Raw genomic sequence first — 18,330 nt, 5'->3', positions numbered from 1 at the left:
TGCCCATATGTATACAGACCTGTACCAGCTGAAAAGTAGCACCGACTCATATTATTTATTAGACTGGTTAAATGCATAATATGCTGTCCTGTATTTTCTGATAGTTCTGTAATACAAGGTGTTCCTGTTGAGGCTTGTATATAGTTGTCAGTCCCCAACCTCTTCAACTGGGCTTTTACTTGATGCACTTTAAGCTGCCATAGTTTGTTTGCACTTATTAACATTCATCTCCAAAGAAATGCCATTTCATGCATCTTGCTGCATTGATTCCTTTGCCCAATACGAATCACAGACAAAGAATGTCACCAGTCCAACTTATGAACTATGTACACACACAAACCACTTAACACAACTAGTCCAACAGTGTGGAAAAACCTACAAGCCATTGGAGCATATATAACAAACACTATATGAACTGCACAAATAATACCCACACCCCAAATGGTATGCAGCACAATGCAATCCAACAATGAGAAATGCACTCAAGCAAATATCTTTTAAATGAATGGATGATTACCACAGTGGAAAAACATTAAGATGTTAATTAATTTTAATTAAATGCTTAATTCATTTTAATTCGGAAACATGGCATTCACATGCAATATATAAATCTGACATACAGTGTGACAACACCTGATGATGACCTTCTATGGCCAAAACATGTGAGGAGGAAGGGTGACTTGATAATAATTTGTATCTTTATTTAATACTGCTTATTTCATATACATTGTAATATGTTATTTATAAATATATTTTTCAAATGATAATGAAACACATCAGTAACAGAATGTAATTTGTCATACACTCACATAATTATTTCCTATATAAGAAGACATGAGAGACTGTGTATGTGGGAACTTCCCACATAACCCAATGCATACTGAGAGAAGTAACGGGATTACTTTGATGGGATTAATAGCTAAGCCACAATTACTTCAATCTATTGGAATATGAAGTCAAAGTGCATTTGCGCACATCATAGGGTTTACAAGGACATAGTGGCTAAGCTGTACCTTCTCAGCACCAGACTCGGACAAGCAGTCCCAAGTCTTTTTCTGCCTGCTTATCCTAAAGGGCATCACAAGCAATGAGGGTAAGGAAAGCTGGATAACCCCACAGCTCTTCTGAACATGTAACGTACAATTAAAAATAATTTCCTGACTAACTGCAAGATGACACTGCTACTAGCATGAACTTATGCTGCTGTATGTAGAGTCTGCTGAGTCATTTCCTGCTTGTAATAATGTTTTAGCATGTTGCAGTGACTGTTGAGTAATGTTGTGTTCAGTCCAAATGTTTGTTGTTCCATTTGTGATTTCTTCATACATAGAAATGGCAGACTTGAAAGAACAACATGTTTGCATCAAATTTTTGTTTCAACTGGGGAAAATGCTATGGAAACCTTCAAAATGTTGACTTATGTTTCAGAGAGCAGAGAGTGGGAAGAACACAACTTTTTAAATGATCATCCTTTCAAAGTTCAAAGCTGTGTGATCTCTGTTGAATATGCGGAACAATTGGGACGTCCACTGACAAGCAAGACAGATGAAAATGTGGATTGAGTCAAGGAAGTATTTCACAAACAGATGAATCACTATTCATGAAGTTGGTGACATGTTGTGAATTTCATTTGGATCAATTCAGAGCATTATGATGGACAATCCAAACATGCATCAGATTGCTGCCATATTCGTGCCTCGCCTGCTGAGTGAATACGAGAAGGAAAACCATATTGACACATGCCAAGACATTCATGGGAGGCTGAAAAAGACTCAGAATTCTTTCGATGTGGGTTTATGTGTATGACCAAGAAACCAAGCAACCATTTCAGTGGAAGAGCTTATCATCTCCGTGGAACATAAAAGGCAAGACAAGTTCATTCAAACATGAAGAGTGTGCTCAGTTTTTTATTTGGGGGGGGGGGCGCATTTAATGAGTTGTGCATTATGAATTTTTTCCACAAGAACAAACTGTAAACCAACATTACTACACTGACAGTCAACAGCATTTGAAGGAAAATGTGTGGCTTGAAAAATGGAATTCATGTCATTGGTTTCTCCATCCTCTGACATAAATCAGAGATGTAGTGTACAGCTACAAAATGGTCAGAAAGGAAATGGTTTGTGAAACACCATGTAAAGGAGTGGAGGGATGTGGCAGGACCCAATAATGTATTGAAAGAGCAAACGGGGCAACAAAGGGAAAAATTGCTATTAAAATAAGATTTAAAAGTTTGTGACAATGGTACATTGCTGCAAGTATTATGTATCCTGTATATTTTCTAAACACAATGTTTCGGAGACTGGATTCTGCCCCATTCTCAAGTAAAACCTACTCAGTCCTACTAGGTCCAGAGATAGGGACTACCTCTATCTATTGGACCCAACTGAGCAGGTTTTACCTTAGGATGGGGATAGGATATAGTCCCCAAAACAGTTTTTTTTTGGGGGGGGGGGAAGGATTTTTTTTTTTTTTAGAAAATAGACAGGATGATGGATTATGTCCAAAAACATAATACTTGCTATTAAAATGTGGTAAATATAGGTTATTCTTATTTTACCAAGAAAGGTTCATTCAATAATATATGTTGAGAATCTTACAGTGACATTTTTCACTACTCTCAGGTATGGGAAGTTTTTGATACTTATTTGCTCCCACAGCTAGGAGCCAGATATTGTTTCGTCCTCAGTGTAACAAACAGGCATGAAGTTTCTTAACCTTTTCAATGCTAAGCCTCTTAATATATGTGAGTGGTGACAGAGAAAAATTTTCAGCAGTAAAGTCATTAAAAAATATACATAGCTTGAATTGTCAAAAGACACAATAAGAAAAAACATTTCTACCGACATTATCAAATATCAAAGTTACACTGAAAAGGTGAGGTATCTCATTCATAGAATGGAAATTGTTAAAACCATAAATTAATACGCTTACTGCTGCCTAAACTGGTTATGAATAACTTTACAGACTATATGTCATGACAAACGTAGGAACTGTGTTATAATGCTGATCCAGCTGTATTCTCATAGCTCCGTCTCAAAGAGATTGCCCATGGATGAGCTTATCATTTGTGTGAAGTATGACTGTTGATTATGGTACAGGTTAGCTGGTGTATCAAATTCCACCACCTGTGGTATAAACAAACGGAGAAAAGAAGCTTCAGTACAAGTACATTGATGTGTAGCCGGTCACAGTAGCCGAGCGGTCTAAGGCATGCACTGTCTTCGCTCGCTCGGAAACTGAGATCATGGGTTCGAATCCCACTCAGGGCACGGATGTTTGTGTGTTTTTCTGTGTTTGTCTACAGGTAGAGGCTTTGCGACGAGCTGATCACTCACCCAAGGAGTCCTACCGTATGTGTAAGATCTAGTAAACCGAAGTGAAACGGAAAGTTTCATGGAGGTAGGCCTAGGCTCAAATTGGGGCTGTAGTGCCACAGGAAAAAAAAATATTGATGTGTACTGATATGTAACTGGGAAGATGAGGTATCGTTAGCCTTAAAGTGAATACACCACACAATAACAAAGATGGATCCAAAACTGCACATAGTACATGAGGTGGGAAACTGAGCAGAATATCATTTTGAAGCAGTCGTAGTTGGAACACCCATCATCCTATAACTCCATTTAGCTCTCATTTCCATGTCACTACCAGTGTAATTCTCACACATGCACACACATGAATGTGTGTGTGTGTATATATATATGAACAAACAAAAACAAACTCAGGCGTGTAGTCTGCAAGCGAACTATACGAACCGAGTGACCGCCACTTGTTGGCGAAGTTAGTTAGTTAGTTAGTTAGTATGTGTGTATATATATATATATATATATAGAGAGAGAGAGAGAGAGAGAGAGAGAGAGTTTCAGAACATATTGACCAAACTTCAGAAGTGAGTTCTACATGCCATTTGGAGCAAAAAAGTCTAATGAACTATATAGGTCAATTCAACACCATTATCGAGTTAAGTGTTGGCTTGGTGTAGCACTGAATAAAATTGTCTTTTCATCTCACCTTTACTATCATTTTAAAAAGCTTACACCAAATAAGTCTCAAGGTTATTACAACACGTGTTCGAAATGCCCACCATCGGACTGCCTGCATGCTGTTAGTGGTGCCACTGAATGTTGTCACTCCACGCATTCCACTTCATTTCTGACAACAGTGGCTTCATCTATGGCTTCTACTGACTGATGCCTTGCTTCTTGTTTACCAGTGACATACAATCAACTCAATGAAAGCCCACAGAAAGGAATCTAATGGGTTTAAGCTGGTAGACTGAATTGACTAAGCCACCAATCCACATCCTTCATAATCTTCGTTCAAAAATTCCATTACTATTCTGATGTAATGCAGAGGTGCTCCATCATGCCGCAGCCACATTCATCTTTATGTTGCAAGAGGCATATCCTCTAAATGCAACACTAATTCATTTTCAAGAAAATTCCTGCAATACAGAGCTGTTAAAACATCTTTTGATAACATGTCCAATATGGTTATTGCCTAGTACTCCACACCATATGGTAACTGAAAATGAATGTTGAAAAAGAAATACTGCTACCTCATACGGATTTTCGTGTGCCCAAGAATGTGAATTCCTTGTGCTGGCAATAATATCGCCAGTACATTGATCCTCATCTATGAACAGAATGTCATACAGAATGTGGCTGTCGCTGCAACCATTCACAAAATTGTACACAGTTTGCATATCTCCCAGTAAGTGGCGTTGTACTCTTTGTAGGCAATATAGGTAGAAACTACTGAGGTGCAAAATTCTCCATACCTATGTCTGTGCTAATTGACTCATCCTAGAAATTCTGCATATTCTTGTACGAGGGTCATACTGAAAGTCATGAGCAACAATTTTTTTAAAGTAACATGCTTTATTATTGACAAACCAAATACACCACCTCAATCTACAGACCTTTCTTTATTTTTCCCCATAATCGCCACTTCTTTGTACACATTTCTCCCAGCGTTCTGGGAGTTTGAAAATTCCCCTTCTGTAAAATTCTGTTCCAGCCATCCGAAGACACTGACGCACTGCTTTCTGAATTGCCTCCCTTGTGTCAAAACGTTCACACAGCTGATCCTTCACAAATCCGAAAAGATGGTAGTCGGAGGGTGCCAGATCAGGGCTATAGGAGGGGTGTGGAAGAACTTCCCACCCCATCTTTGCAATTGCTTCCAATGTGAGGCGAGCGGCGTAGGGGCAAGCATTGTCATGCAGGATGATGATGTTTCGTTCCAGACGTTTATCGCGCAATGCATGCTGGAGCTTGTGCAGCATCTGGACATAACGAGCAACATTGATGGTTTGCCCAGGTTCCAGGAATTTGGCTAGAATAAACCCCTCTGCATCCCAGAAGACTGTGCCCATCACCTTCACAGCTGATGGCACTGTCTTTGCCTTCTTTTTGATGGAGAATGCAAATGGTGCCATTCCATACTCTGCCGTTTCGTTTCAGGCTCGAAATGGTGAAACCAGCTTTTGTCACCTGTCATAATACAGAGCAAAAAATCATCGCCTTCGTGTCGATATCTCTGCAGCAGTTCTGAGGTGATGGCTTTTCGCTGACCTTTGTGGTCTTCGGTCAATAACCGCGGGACCCAACGAGCACAAACTTTCCTATAGCCCAAGCTTTCAATCATCTCCTGTACTGCACTGTGCCCTATTCCAAGTTTTCGGGCTATTGTGTCCACAGTCACACGCCTGTCATCTTGAATGATCTCATCCACTCTTTCCTTGTTGCGTTCAGTTGAGGCTGTTCGAGGACGACCGCTCCGAGGCTCATCTTCGATGCTGGTGTTCCCATCTTTAAAATGTTTCACCCATCTTTGAACACTGCTCGCACCCATGCATACACTTCCATAAGCACACTGAAGTCTCTGGTGAATTTCTGCAGCAGGGATTTCCCCTTTCACAAGAAAGTCAATGACAGCATGCTGGCGAAACGACATAGCGTTGTCGGCCATTTTGTTAGGAGTGATACTGGTCACGTGATGCAAGCTACTGATGTCACAAGACACTCAAGGTTAACACAACAGCTGGTTCCACCTACCACTGTACTCTCTTTCGTGTGCTGTTCCCAGGTTGCATGCAAAAAATAGTTGCTCATTACGACCTACGTACTTTGGCTTCATTGAACTGCTGCTAGTACATCATCTTAACCATGCTGCCATTGGTCATGTTCTGCAGTTGCTTGTGAGATGTAACCAGTGTCCCTCAAAGTTCTTGGTGAATTTGCATAATGTTCTGTGATGCTGAATTCTGCATAGTAGATATCGTTGCTGGAATTCCACCACAGCTGCCCTACCATTTCGGTTGCAGAAACTGTATATGAAATGTATGTCAGCATAGTCTTCATTTGTAAACGTGTTAGGCATTTTGACTATGACTGCAATGCAACACAACACAGCCATACTACCCTACACAAGGTACAAGCAGGAACTCAGTGAAGTTACAGCAGTTCCAGCTTACTCCACTGGCACATAACTCAATAACAGTGTCAAATTGACCTATAGTTTACTGGACATTTCTTGCTCCAAATTACCTGTAGAACACACTCATGAAGCTTGTCTGTATATATAACACTAAGGTTACCCATTCCACCAGTATTATGTCAGTCATGTAGCAGTTATGAATTAGTAGTTATAGATAGGACCACCAGGCAGCTGTGAGATGTAATGTGTTAGGTATGTGTGAGAATTACCACTTTAGTTCAAGGCAAGAATTTGGAAAAAATTGTGAGAATCAAAATTAATACTTGAATTTTCTCTACCAGATCAATTGTCTCCAATTTAATCACAATTTACAACAATATCCACTATAGAATATTTTTTGCATTTCAACACAACACAACTTTCAGTGGATGAAGTCGTCGGCTAGGATGACATGTTTTGGCAGGTCCGGTTTATAGTTACAATTAATGTGTCTTGTGTTTAGAATAAATTTACATGTAAACTGAGTAGCACTGCTGGTGTTATACACTATATATATGGGGGCTATTCAGAATGTAACTCCATTTATTTTAGGCAACTAATATAGGAGCAGGGGAGAGCTTGTGCATGAGAACATCATGCATCACATGACTCATTGCATTTTAAACCATCTTATAACTGGTCACCTAGTAACTGTTCTTCTCCCTACAGAGTGAGTTATGATGTAGCCTGCATCGATAATCCTGCCAGCTGCAAAATTCAGACTCTTATCCACTTTCTTCACATAAAATTCATGAGTGCTGTGGAAATCTATCATGAATTATGTGTGGCTGAAGGGCAAATGTAGTGAGTGAAGGAACTGTAAGGCAATGGTGTAGAATGTTCAAAGATGGGCAAACAAAGGTGTGAAGTGGTAAGGTATCTGTAGTGAGTGATGATCTTGTTCAAAGTGTTGACCAAAAAATTTGTGAAAGAGAGCATTTCACAATTTCAGAACTTTTGTGTGAATTTATTTCCACATATTTCATGCACTGTCTCTATGAGATTATCACAGTTAGACTAGGCTATCACAAGTTTTGTGCAACATGCATTCCAAAAATGCTCATGGATGCACACAAAAAGCAAATAATGGCTTCAGTTTGACTTTTAGAGTGATACCACAAAGACAGTTTTGAATTTCACATTCATATTGGAACAGGTGATGAAATGTGGGTTTAAATTGTGAATGTTGAAACCAAACAGCAGTCAAAGCAGTGAACACACACTCTCATCAAACAAGCCAAAAAAGTTCAAATCAAAATTTTTCTGGTAGAAAGCTGATAGCTACTGTTTTGTTTGACAGGAAAGGAGTGCTGGTGGTGGAATTCACTCAACAAGGGACCACAATTATGTCAGAAGTGTATTGCGAAACACTAAAGAAAATTGTGTTGGGCCAGCCATTCAGAACTAAAGGAGTGGAATGCTGATATTAGGTGTAATGACCCTTCATAACAATGTGCATCCACATACACCTGCTCACAGTTGAGCAGAACTGGACCATTTCAACTGGGTGTTGTTTGACCATCCTCCTTAGAGCCCTGATCTCACGCCAAGTGACTACAACCTGCTTACCTACCTGAAGAACTGGTTGCAACCATAGCACTTCAAAAATAATGAGGCTTTGATTGAAGGTATCAAAACATGGCTGAGCTCACAGGTGGCAGATTTCTTTGACACAGCCTAACAAAATTTATTCCCCAATATGACAAGTGTCTCAATTCAGGAGGTGATTACACTGAGAAGTAGCTTAAGTATGTATGTATTTCTTGTATATAATAAAATATTTTTTTTCTAATTGCTTGTTTTGCTAACAGCTTACTGCAGGTTGCTTACTGAATAGCCCTCATACTATAAACTATATAAATAATAAAATAATATCTGTAGTGATATACACAATAGGATGCAACAAAATATGATTACATCAGTATCTGCTCTTTCACAGTACACTACAGCATACTGCTCATCGCTTCTGACAGAAAGTCATTTCAACAACAAATTTTTCATAAATCATTGCATTTAAAAACATCCATTTCTTCATGGAGAATGATAGAGAGGGACAGACCTTGTTGACAAGTTGACTTGTGCTAGCATTGCCAACCGTCATGATCTGATGACTCTTGTAGTTTTCATGCTACTGTTCAAAGCAAAAGCAGTTCTCTCAAAGTTCTTGAGGCTAGTGGCTGAAAGAATGAACTTTCAAGATGTTCTTTTCTTCTTAATTTGATTTAGAAAATTCAAGAATCACACATGCCTAGTGCTTCTGCATCAGTCAGTATTCCAGTCTAGACCTTTGCCAAAAGCAAATTTCCATTGCTCACAGGATACATATTCAGAAAAATGATGATTTCATGTATATGAATTGATCATGGGGGGGGGGGATTATCTGTTCGAAACTGTAGNGGGAGGATTATCTGTTCGAAACTGTAGCTTGAAATGGGAATTGCTTATTTTGAAGGTTTCACTGATTTGCTGCATTTGAGATCATTCAGAATAATGTGCAGGTTTATATTGATACAAGGGAAGGCTGCAAAATGTACATGAGGAGAAGATGGAGTGTCTGGTGGTAGTGTTGAAATGGCCAAACCACCGATCATTATAGATGGTCAAACTGTGCCTCAAAGAAACGTATGCCTTGTTAGTGGTGAACCAGATAATGGCCATTATGATGATCTCTTGACAGCTGAAGAGGAATAAGAGAAATTCTGTTGTTTTTATTTTTTTATCGATATCTTTCCCAAGAAATTTCCTCCAGGAGAGCAGCACTGTTTAATGCATACTATTCTGTCAAGCTCCCCATACAAATGTACCTGTCTTTCCGGATCTTTCAAAATTATTCAGGTTAGGTATTTTTGAGACAGTTTCCTGCTGAAATTTCAACAAGCTGTATGGAAGTATCTTAGTATACACCATGACCACCTCCACCCTAATCCTTCCCAGTCACAACACATAATTACCTTCTATCCCATTTAATACTAAGCTACCTCTGCTGTTGAAATGACCTAAAAACCAACTGATAACTCACATGCTTGTTTTAATGTTTTATGATGAAGATAACAGACCTTCAATGTTGGTAAAAATAAGAGGAATTCTTCGTGGGAATCCCCTATATCTGTACCTTCATTGTTCCATGCACCTTACTCATCTACTCTGCATATGGAGGCAGCATGCTCATCCAAAACCAAAATGCATGGCATCACACCCCAGAAGGAAGTGTCAAGATGAATTGTGATGGTCTCTGATACATACCTTACCTCCATCCACAACCATGATTTTGTCACATTGGACGACATATTTTATCTGGTGGGCTATCGTCAGTATTGTGGCAGTGGGAAACAAGTTGCATGCCATGTGGTTCAGCATACCATCCAGCTCATCCTCAACTGTGGCCAGTGGCTCTTCCAGTACAAGCACCTGACAACACAAACCCACTAAACACATGGCCTGACTGACACTTTTACAGCATGAATTATTTATTAGCTGCCAGTTATGGGAATGTAGTTCCACATTCAGAACAGCAGACACTGATGGACTGGCATAACCTAGTATATTCAACTGCATCACATCTTTTTAACTGTTAGCAAGTTAATTCTCTGAAGCATAAACTACATCTATATAATCTAGTTCATACCTCTCAAGACATACACTGCATTTCCATTACAGACCAAAAAGTTCATGGTGTGTGATAATAGGGCTTGGCTGCTTCCACCCTAATCCTCACAAACTCACTCATCATCTGATAATGTGGCCTCTAATAATAAATGTGCAGCACATTATTTCTCCTAATTTCTTTAAAACAACTCAAACAACAGCCCACTTTATCGTCTCTGATTCAGCTATTATGTTTACAATGCTTCCTAAACGAAATGCATGTCTGAAACACAAGTTTGAGTAAAGTGGCATTAATGTCTAAGTAAAGTTGTCCCCATGTTTAATTAACTAAGCACTATGCCATGAAGATATTTGGGGGAGTGGAGGTATACGTCCACTATTCCTAATCTTGGCACTAGATGGAGGCAAGTGATCAGCTTCATGCCCTGGCTGCTTTTCCCCCGAGGAAGGACCACCCAGTAACCATTGGGCAGGCCAAAGAACTGATGTGAATGCTGTGGAATAGACAAAAATCGTTTGTCCTTGCCAGGAATTGAAACGCAGCCATCCAGCCCTTAGCCCATTGCTAGAATGGCTTCAAAATTTTGGTGCTAACAGCATGTGGTATTCCCAAGCAGTCAACCATCCAAGTACTAACCACTCCCAATGTTGCTTAACTGTAATGAATGGGAGAGAACTGGTGTTTTCAAAATAGTATGGCCATTATAGGCCAAAATCCTGTTTCTCAAAACCAAACTCTCTGAAATCTTATTACTAGCACTACTAACAATAAGTTCAGAGCAAAATAACATATATGCATTTAATAAAAAATCAGTAGGTATACTTGAAAAGTAAGTCACCAAATAGGTATACAGAGAATAATCCTTCAAATACAGTCAAAAAATCTCACTTGAAAAATGCTGGACTCTCGCGTCAGCAATCTTCTTCATTTATTCACGTTTTTGCGTAAGATAATTCATTCAGTATAATATTCAAATTTTATATTTGTAACCTATTACAATTAAAATTATAGTTAATGAATGAAATCTTGAACAAATATTATATTTGAATTACTTAGGCTTTAATATGGGTTCTGGTAAAGAAAATGGACATCAATGCAAAACTGTAAGGATTTCAACAAATGCGTGGTACAATTGTTAGGACTCTAGCCAAAAATGTTAGGAAGGAAACACTACCCAAATGCTTTAAGAATTGGGCAATTTGAATTATTCTGCATGGATATGAGTGCTGGACACTAACAGAATGACATAACAGTAGGTTGGAAGCTGCATCAGGATGTCAACTGATCAAACACAAACGCAATGAAGATATAATAGAGGAACTACAAATCGTCGGCACGAAGTCAGTAATTAAAGATTATCAAATAAATTGACTACAGCACCAAAGAAAAATGGACCAAAATGCATTCCCTAAATTACTCTTAGATTAGAAACCCAGAGGCAGAAGAGATCCAAGGATGTTTCCCCCTGTAATCTACAAGAACTTGTAAAATACTGTCACTTTTGATGATGGTATGATAGATCCAGGGTGGGCTATACTTTATACAGATCGCCTCTGAAATTTTACACAGACTACAGAATGTGTTATGAATATTTCTGCATTTCCATTTTTAAATAATAATTTATTTTTCAGGCTTTCAAACTTGCCTACAAGTGGCATGTGCCATAATTCAATGAGCTCTGTATGAATATTAAATCTCATTCCCATGCATGACCTGGAGAAGGAACTAGTAGATATTATACAGGTAGGCGCAAAAAGATGGAAACTTTTGAATGTGATGTTGGCAGCAGTGTGAGGGGAGGAGAAATGTGGGGAGGGTGGTAAGTTGTAGAGTAGCACCAGAGGTTTAGTAGCCATGGAACAGTGGAACGTTCAAGAATGCGTTGTAGCCGTGCGGGCTTATTATCGACACGGCGACAGTTTGGTTGAGGCCTTACGGGAGTTTAGGCGGCATTTCAACCTTGCCCCTCGTGCCCACGCTCCATCTAAACATGCAATTCGAACGTGGGTTCAAAATTTCGAAGAGACTGGTTCAGTGGGAAAGAGAAAGTCTTCTGGTCGTCCAGGAAGTGCTTGGACTCCGGAAAATGTCGAAGCCGTGCAAGCCTCCGTCTTGAGAAGTCCACATCGCTCAGTACGGAAAGTCGCAGCGGCAGTGACTGTAAGTCGTCGGTCTGTCCAGAGAATACTCCATGAACTCAAGTTTCATCCCTATAAACTGCAACTGGTGCAAGAACTGAAACCTAATGACCATTTGTTGCGCCGACAGTTTTGTGAAGCAATAATGAACAAAACTGACGAGAATCCTGATTTCATTGAAAATCTGTGGATGTCAGACGAAGCTCATTTTCATTTAAACGGGTATGTGAACAAGCAGAACTGTCGGTACTGGGCACAAGAAAATCCTGCTGTTCTTCATCAACGACCTCTACACAGCCCCAAGGTCACTGTATGGTGTGCAGTTTTGGCTCGAAGGGTGATAGGACCATATTTTTTTTTAAGACATCGCAAGAAACATGGTGACAGTAACTTCTGAGCGTTATGTAACCATGCTTGAGACGTTTCTTGCTGCAAGAATTCACAGTGTACCGAACATTGATATCGAAAACACTTGGTTTCAACAGGACGGGGCGACCGCACACACCGCACGAGTGTCAATGGCAGCGGTCAGGCGTCTGTTCGGTAACCACGTAATTTCCAGAAACGGTGACATTGCTTGGCCACCTCGTTCCCCAGACTTATCAGTGTGTGATTTTTATTTATGGGGTTACTTGAAGAGTGTGGTCTACAATACACGCTCCACAACCCTAGCCGAACTTAGAAGACGAATAACAGAAGAGATCGCAACAATACAACCCGACACTTTGTTCTGAGCCATGCCCAATTTTCAGGATTGACTTGCAGAGTGTATTTGGCAAGATGGACATCATCTTCACGATGTTATTTTCAAACTGTGAGTTATTTTTAAATTTCCAATGTAGAAGTGCACATTGAGTACCTTGATTAAATAAAAAAAAAAAACTTTTTTTTCTCTATTTTCAAGAGTTCCCACCTTTTTGCGCCACTCTGTATAACAGACAACAGATTAACATAACACACATTTTCATCATACCCACTTAGGGAGTTAATACATAAGCTTGGGTTGTCTGAAGAAAAAACCTTCCTTTCAAAGACAGTTCACCATTTAAGGCACAGTGATAACAATATCTAACAACTGTTTTAAAATGAATAAACAAGTCCCACAGAGTGTATTTATTAGCTTTGTATGATTTTTAGAATAAACAGCAATTATTTCCATAAGCAGCATTAACTGATTGGTCAATGTAATAAAGTTGCAGTGTTTCTTCTAAGAGGCAGGGATTAGATCTTGAAATTTTACTTAGAAGAACATCATGGTCCAAATAATAAAAGCTCTAAGATTTGTTTATCTCAATTTCCTGAGCTCTGGTCCTAATGCTTTGGGCATGTTGTTGCTCTGTTTAGTGCTTTCTACATTTCTAGAACCTTGTCCACAGACTACATCAGCTAAGCAGTTCCACACTGATAACAAAAATCTTGGGCTCACTTCATTATCCCCCTCTGTAACCGAATCAGAGTCATTCTGTCACCTTGGTGTCCTGTAAACAGGCTCTGGCAAGATACAACATCTGTCGTTCCCCAACTGACAACCTGTCACCATTACGATCCACAGGGGTCTTGAGCTTATGAGGCAGGTTCTCAATTCGCTCTTGCAGGTTCACTTTCTGCAGACTCTCCCACACGTCTGAGTCACTGTACATCTCATGCGGATCTATGTTCAGCCTTTCAAAAGAAGTCACATGCATTTTACAAACCACACAAAGTTTCATGAGTTAGGAAAACACAATCAAAATTTGTGTATATTTTTATTACTAAAATTCAGTATGCTCCTAATTATCTGTCTGGAGACTACCTGTACACATTTCTAGGAGTGTGTGCAATCCTGCAGAGCTCCTATTGACTTCATTCTGTGAATTCATATATCCATCTGTTTGCATGAAACAATTCAAGAACCGCTACAAATATATTCATTAAATTTGATATTGGAAATTACATGAAGGGCCAATCTCTTCAGCTGTGGCCAGTTCTGATGTAAGTATGCTCACCCAGTAAAATTGGCTCATAGCATGCAAAGGGTTAAGGAAGTGTGTTAATGCTCAGTGGCTAGTGAATGCAGTGACAAGTTTACATGGGTGTAAATCTCTGAGAACAATATCACTACTATTATCACACTATGTAAGAGTATTATGATCATGAAAAATTCAATCTCATCATTATGAGAGAGAGAGAGAGAGTGTGTGTGTGTGTGTGTGGGGGGGGGTATGTATATATGTATGCGGACTGTATGTGTGAATGTGCGCTTTGCTGGTGCGTAAATGTTTGGATGGATTGTATTCATATTCAGTATTTAAGAGTTTATTTGCCCATTGAATATAAACACTACAGCTCCTAAAATAATGGCCCTTCAGAGTTTATTTGCCCATTGAATATAAACACTACAGCTCCTAAAATAATGGCCCTTCAGATGTGTCCCAAAACACAGAAAGACCATTTTGTCAAAATGAGAACTAACGATTTTGATCACATTTCAGTAATTTCAGGAAATCACATCCCTAAATATAACTGAATAGGTGATATCTTCAGGAAAATAATAATGTGTGCACTAAGAGCTAAAATAAAAAATTACAATTTTATCACAGATTTGACAGATTTCACTGTTGTTCAGTATTCAGCAACTAACAATGGTCTATCATTAAACACTTGTTTTCAGTCCCAAGGTAATACAATTAAGGTCAACTGAATGTGAGAAAGTACATGAAATGTCTTTACACTGACTTTTGTCATTCTTATCATTACAAGACTTCTGTGAGTAGCCTCACCTAACTGGTAACTAAAAGGTTTTTTATGTGACACTTAAGTTACAATGTGAGTGTTCCACTTCACCTGATAGTGCCTGTGAAAAGAACAGGGTCCTGGGGAACAATAGCCATTCTAGACCGCAGTTTGTGCAGTGGTACACAGGTCAGGTCTGTACTGCCAATCAGGACCTTGCCATGTTCCACATCAACCAGTCGGAACAGAGTATCAACAAGCAGCTTCTTCCCAGAACCTGGCAGCCCCACAACACCTGCAGTAAGATGGAAATGCCAGTCATAGCATATAGAAAACCACACTCTTACCGATTAACTTGGCCATTAGATTACACAGAGTACAGAGTCTTTCATATGAACTTCATAATATCATACATTCAGCATCAAATTATGATGATAATGATGATGATAATTATGATGATCAAATATCTTTCCCACTCAAAATGATCATAATCATCTCAGAGGTAAGATAAAAAATAATGAAGGCTACTACCTTCTGTGATGTTGAAGTCAACTGTCTTCTGTGATGTGGCGCTGTGTAGTCCAGTAGATATTGTGATGTGTATACCCATTGCTAGGCAATGACTTGATAGACATATTCTTGTGCGAGCAAATGCACGCAAGACTACGACATCCATTGTTAGGCAACGAATTAGTAAATATGCCTCCTTAACAATAGAGACTGTGTTTTTGTGGGGTTCGTGCAAAGTGATTACAAAAAAGTGTTTGGCAGTACAGAACAGTAAAGAACAGTTGAGAAGAGAAGAGTTGAGTTTTGAGATGCCAGCCTGCCAGGATATGACCTTGGGAGCAGAGGAACTGAACTGAGTCTTTGGAACGGGCAGTTGCAGAATATGGCAAGAAAGGAATCAGACTGTACAAAGAAGACTTCATGTGTGTTTAATTTGTTTCATTCTGGTCCATCACACTAATAATATCATGAAAAGTTAAACAGTTCTGTCTAGTGTGACTGGTGAAGATTTTTCTTATTTCAATTATTTATGCCCTTACATTATGATGGTCTCTGAAGATCAAAACATGTCAGGGCATAAATAATTGAAAAAAGAAAAATCTTCACCAGTCACACTAGATGGAACTGTTTAACTTTTCATGATATTATTAGTGTGATTTAAAGTTACAGTGAGACTGTGATCAATTCGTTGCCAGGATACGACTAGTGAAGACTGAGAACCCTAGTGCATGTGTAATGGTGAACTGAAAGTGTGTAGAATAGAGATAGCACTGTATTGCTTGTAGTTCTGAGTTGATAACTGTATAAGGTGCAATAAATCCAATCATCCAATCTAAAACCTGTCTACTGTCACAAATACATGTGAAAATATTTACAAACATTTTAAAGAAATTTGTTGCCTCCATCCATAGGGTAGAAGAGTAAACTGCATGGAAAAATGTGTTCAGTGATCTATCCTTATCAATATAAGGAAGGGAGGATAAGGACTGTGGGTAAGAGGGAAACAATGAAAGCAGCGCAAAATGAAAGGAATCCTGTGGTCTGTAAGAAGGCAGGACTTGCAGATTGGAGGAGAGGTAAAGGATATGATACGATATGATATGATATGATATGATGAATGTAAAGAGACAATATGTAAAATAAAGTAAAATAAAAATATAGCATTCTAATAAAATAAAAATAAAATAACAATGTTATGAAAACTAAATAAAGTGTAGAAATAGCTGAATGGAAAGCTGAGACAAAATTGTAAAATCAAACATCAAAAATTACTTTGCCACTTCTTTGACAGATATCTGTAAAGTGACATAATTTCCTTTGATATCACTTGTGCTTGATGTTGACAGGTTGAACCATCATACAAAGAGTGGTATATTCACTGATGTGTCCCTTCTCAACGTTTCCATTCCTGAGTCTGAACACACCTATCTAACTACAGTTCAGCCTAACTAATTTCACTCCCCACACTGGGCATGATCCTGAGCCATCAACATCTGACCCTCATAACCTACATCACTAATAATCTTAATGTTAACCTAGCACTTCACTCTCAGCAAGAGTGTGCCTTCCATTAGGTGTATTCTTTTATGAAATTTTCAGTACAGTATATTATATGGCACTGAAATGGGGGATGATAGAGTGATGGTGAACTGTAGAACTTTTGAAGGAAGCAGTCGTAGCCTAATTGAAGTACGGTCACGGCATTTCCCTAGAGGGACTGAGGAAAACCACAAAAGAAAGTAAGGATAACCAGGACCACAGACGAGAGTAAATCAAGTTCTTCCCAAATATAAGTCTACAGCATTACTCGTAAACCAACCCGTTTGTTTACCTTCCACAAAACTACACATCTCCACCTGATCTACATGTCCAAGCCACCACAGCCTCCTTGATATTACAATTTTAATGATATCAGGGACCTGTATGAATCATGAAGGGTTTCATTTATAAGATCCCAAATTCCCACTACTTTGACGTCTACAGTCTCAGCAGAGGATCATATAGAGTTTTACTTTCCTTTCCTGCAAAAAAAGCACTTTGTATAGGATTTCCTTTTGTGTCCTCATGAACAATAACAAAGAAAGGGATGGAAAGAAAGATATAATGGCAAGGAACAAAATAATGAACTCACACCTTAAAGGCAGAAAAAGAATACAAGATAATAAAGAAGATGGACAGGAAAGAAAAAATATCAAGAAATGACAATAAGAAGTTGGTACCTTCGATGAGGTAAGCAAATTCTTAAGGTATTAAGAAAATTGTGATGTATAGCATCCAATCTATGTACTTGTATATAAGATAACTGCCTCCTGTAATGTGACACCATGTAGTCTTGTGGATCATTACAATTCTTGCATGTTTGTCTCACCCTTCTACCCTGAATATTGTGGCAGCAGGATCCTCCAAAATGTTGGTAATGACATACCAGATTATATGATGTCACATTCCAGAAGAAGTTCACCCTTATAGTTTCCATCATGAGAACCTCTAATCTCACAAGCTCCATTGCCACACAGTAGAGTGATAGCTCACCTATTTTCTGTCCTGTTTCAATTCTGAATGACATTCCATCGAGGGATTGCAAGACACCTGGAGAAGTTACTGTCGTTACATTTTCAAATGTGATGCTGCCATCTGTAGGCCAGTTTTCAAGGAGCAGTTTACGTTTCGACTTGATGGTTTGGTCTTCACTTTTTATTCNCATCTCCACCTGATCTACATGTCCAAGCCACCACAGCCTCCTTGATATTACAATTTTAACGATATCAGGGACCTGTATGAATCATGAATGGTTTCATTTATAAGATCCCAAATTCCCACTACTTTGACGTCTACAGTCTCAGCAGAGGATCATATAGAGTTTTACTTTCCTTTCCTGCA

At 38.9% G+C, this 18,330-nt stretch overlaps 2 protein-coding genes across 10 annotated transcripts in view; one reads left to right on the top strand and one right to left on the bottom strand.

Annotated features, from left to right (window-relative positions):
- LOC111872723 (golgin-45) overlaps window positions 1-8,275 on the top strand; it is a 13,448-nt gene extending 5,173 nt beyond the window's left edge. The window contains exon 7 of one of the 2 annotated variants that reach the window (XM_023866879.2): window positions 7,784-8,275. In XM_023866879.2, the coding sequence (XP_023722647.2) occupies window positions 7,784-7,891 (108 nt within the window). In that variant the 3' untranslated portion in view covers window positions 7,892-8,275. Of the gene's footprint in view, window positions 1-1,428; window positions 2,319-7,783 lie in introns of those variants that run through there. The other variant, XM_033754812.1, reaches the window with a different exon arrangement.
- LOC111872720 (multidrug resistance-associated protein 5) overlaps window positions 1-18,330 on the bottom strand; it is an 84,771-nt gene that overhangs the window by 809 nt on the left and 65,632 nt on the right. For 6 of the 8 annotated variants that reach the window (XM_033754807.1, XM_033754805.1, XM_023866873.2 and 3 more), the window contains 5 exons: window positions 17,983-18,150; window positions 15,052-15,235; window positions 13,698-13,890; window positions 9,727-9,891; window positions 214-3,128 (listed from right to left, as the gene is read on the bottom strand). In XM_033754807.1, the coding sequence (XP_033610698.1) occupies window positions 3,024-3,128; window positions 9,727-9,891; window positions 13,698-13,890; window positions 15,052-15,235; window positions 17,983-18,150 (815 nt within the window). In that variant the 3' untranslated portion in view covers window positions 214-3,023. Of the gene's footprint in view, window positions 1-213; window positions 3,129-9,726; window positions 9,892-13,697; window positions 13,891-15,051; window positions 15,236-17,982; window positions 18,151-18,330 lie in introns of those variants that run through there. The other 2 variants (XM_033754808.1, XM_023866872.2) reach the window with 2 other exon arrangements.

The sequence above is a fragment of the Cryptotermes secundus genome, unplaced genomic scaffold (assembly GCF_002891405.2).
Source record: "Cryptotermes secundus unplaced genomic scaffold, Csec_1.0 scaffold900, whole genome shotgun sequence".
Taxonomy (NCBI): domain Eukaryota; kingdom Metazoa; phylum Arthropoda; class Insecta; order Blattodea; family Kalotermitidae; genus Cryptotermes; species Cryptotermes secundus.
Note: the sequence above shows the minus strand (reverse complement) of the source record. Positions and strands in the feature narration are given on the sequence as shown.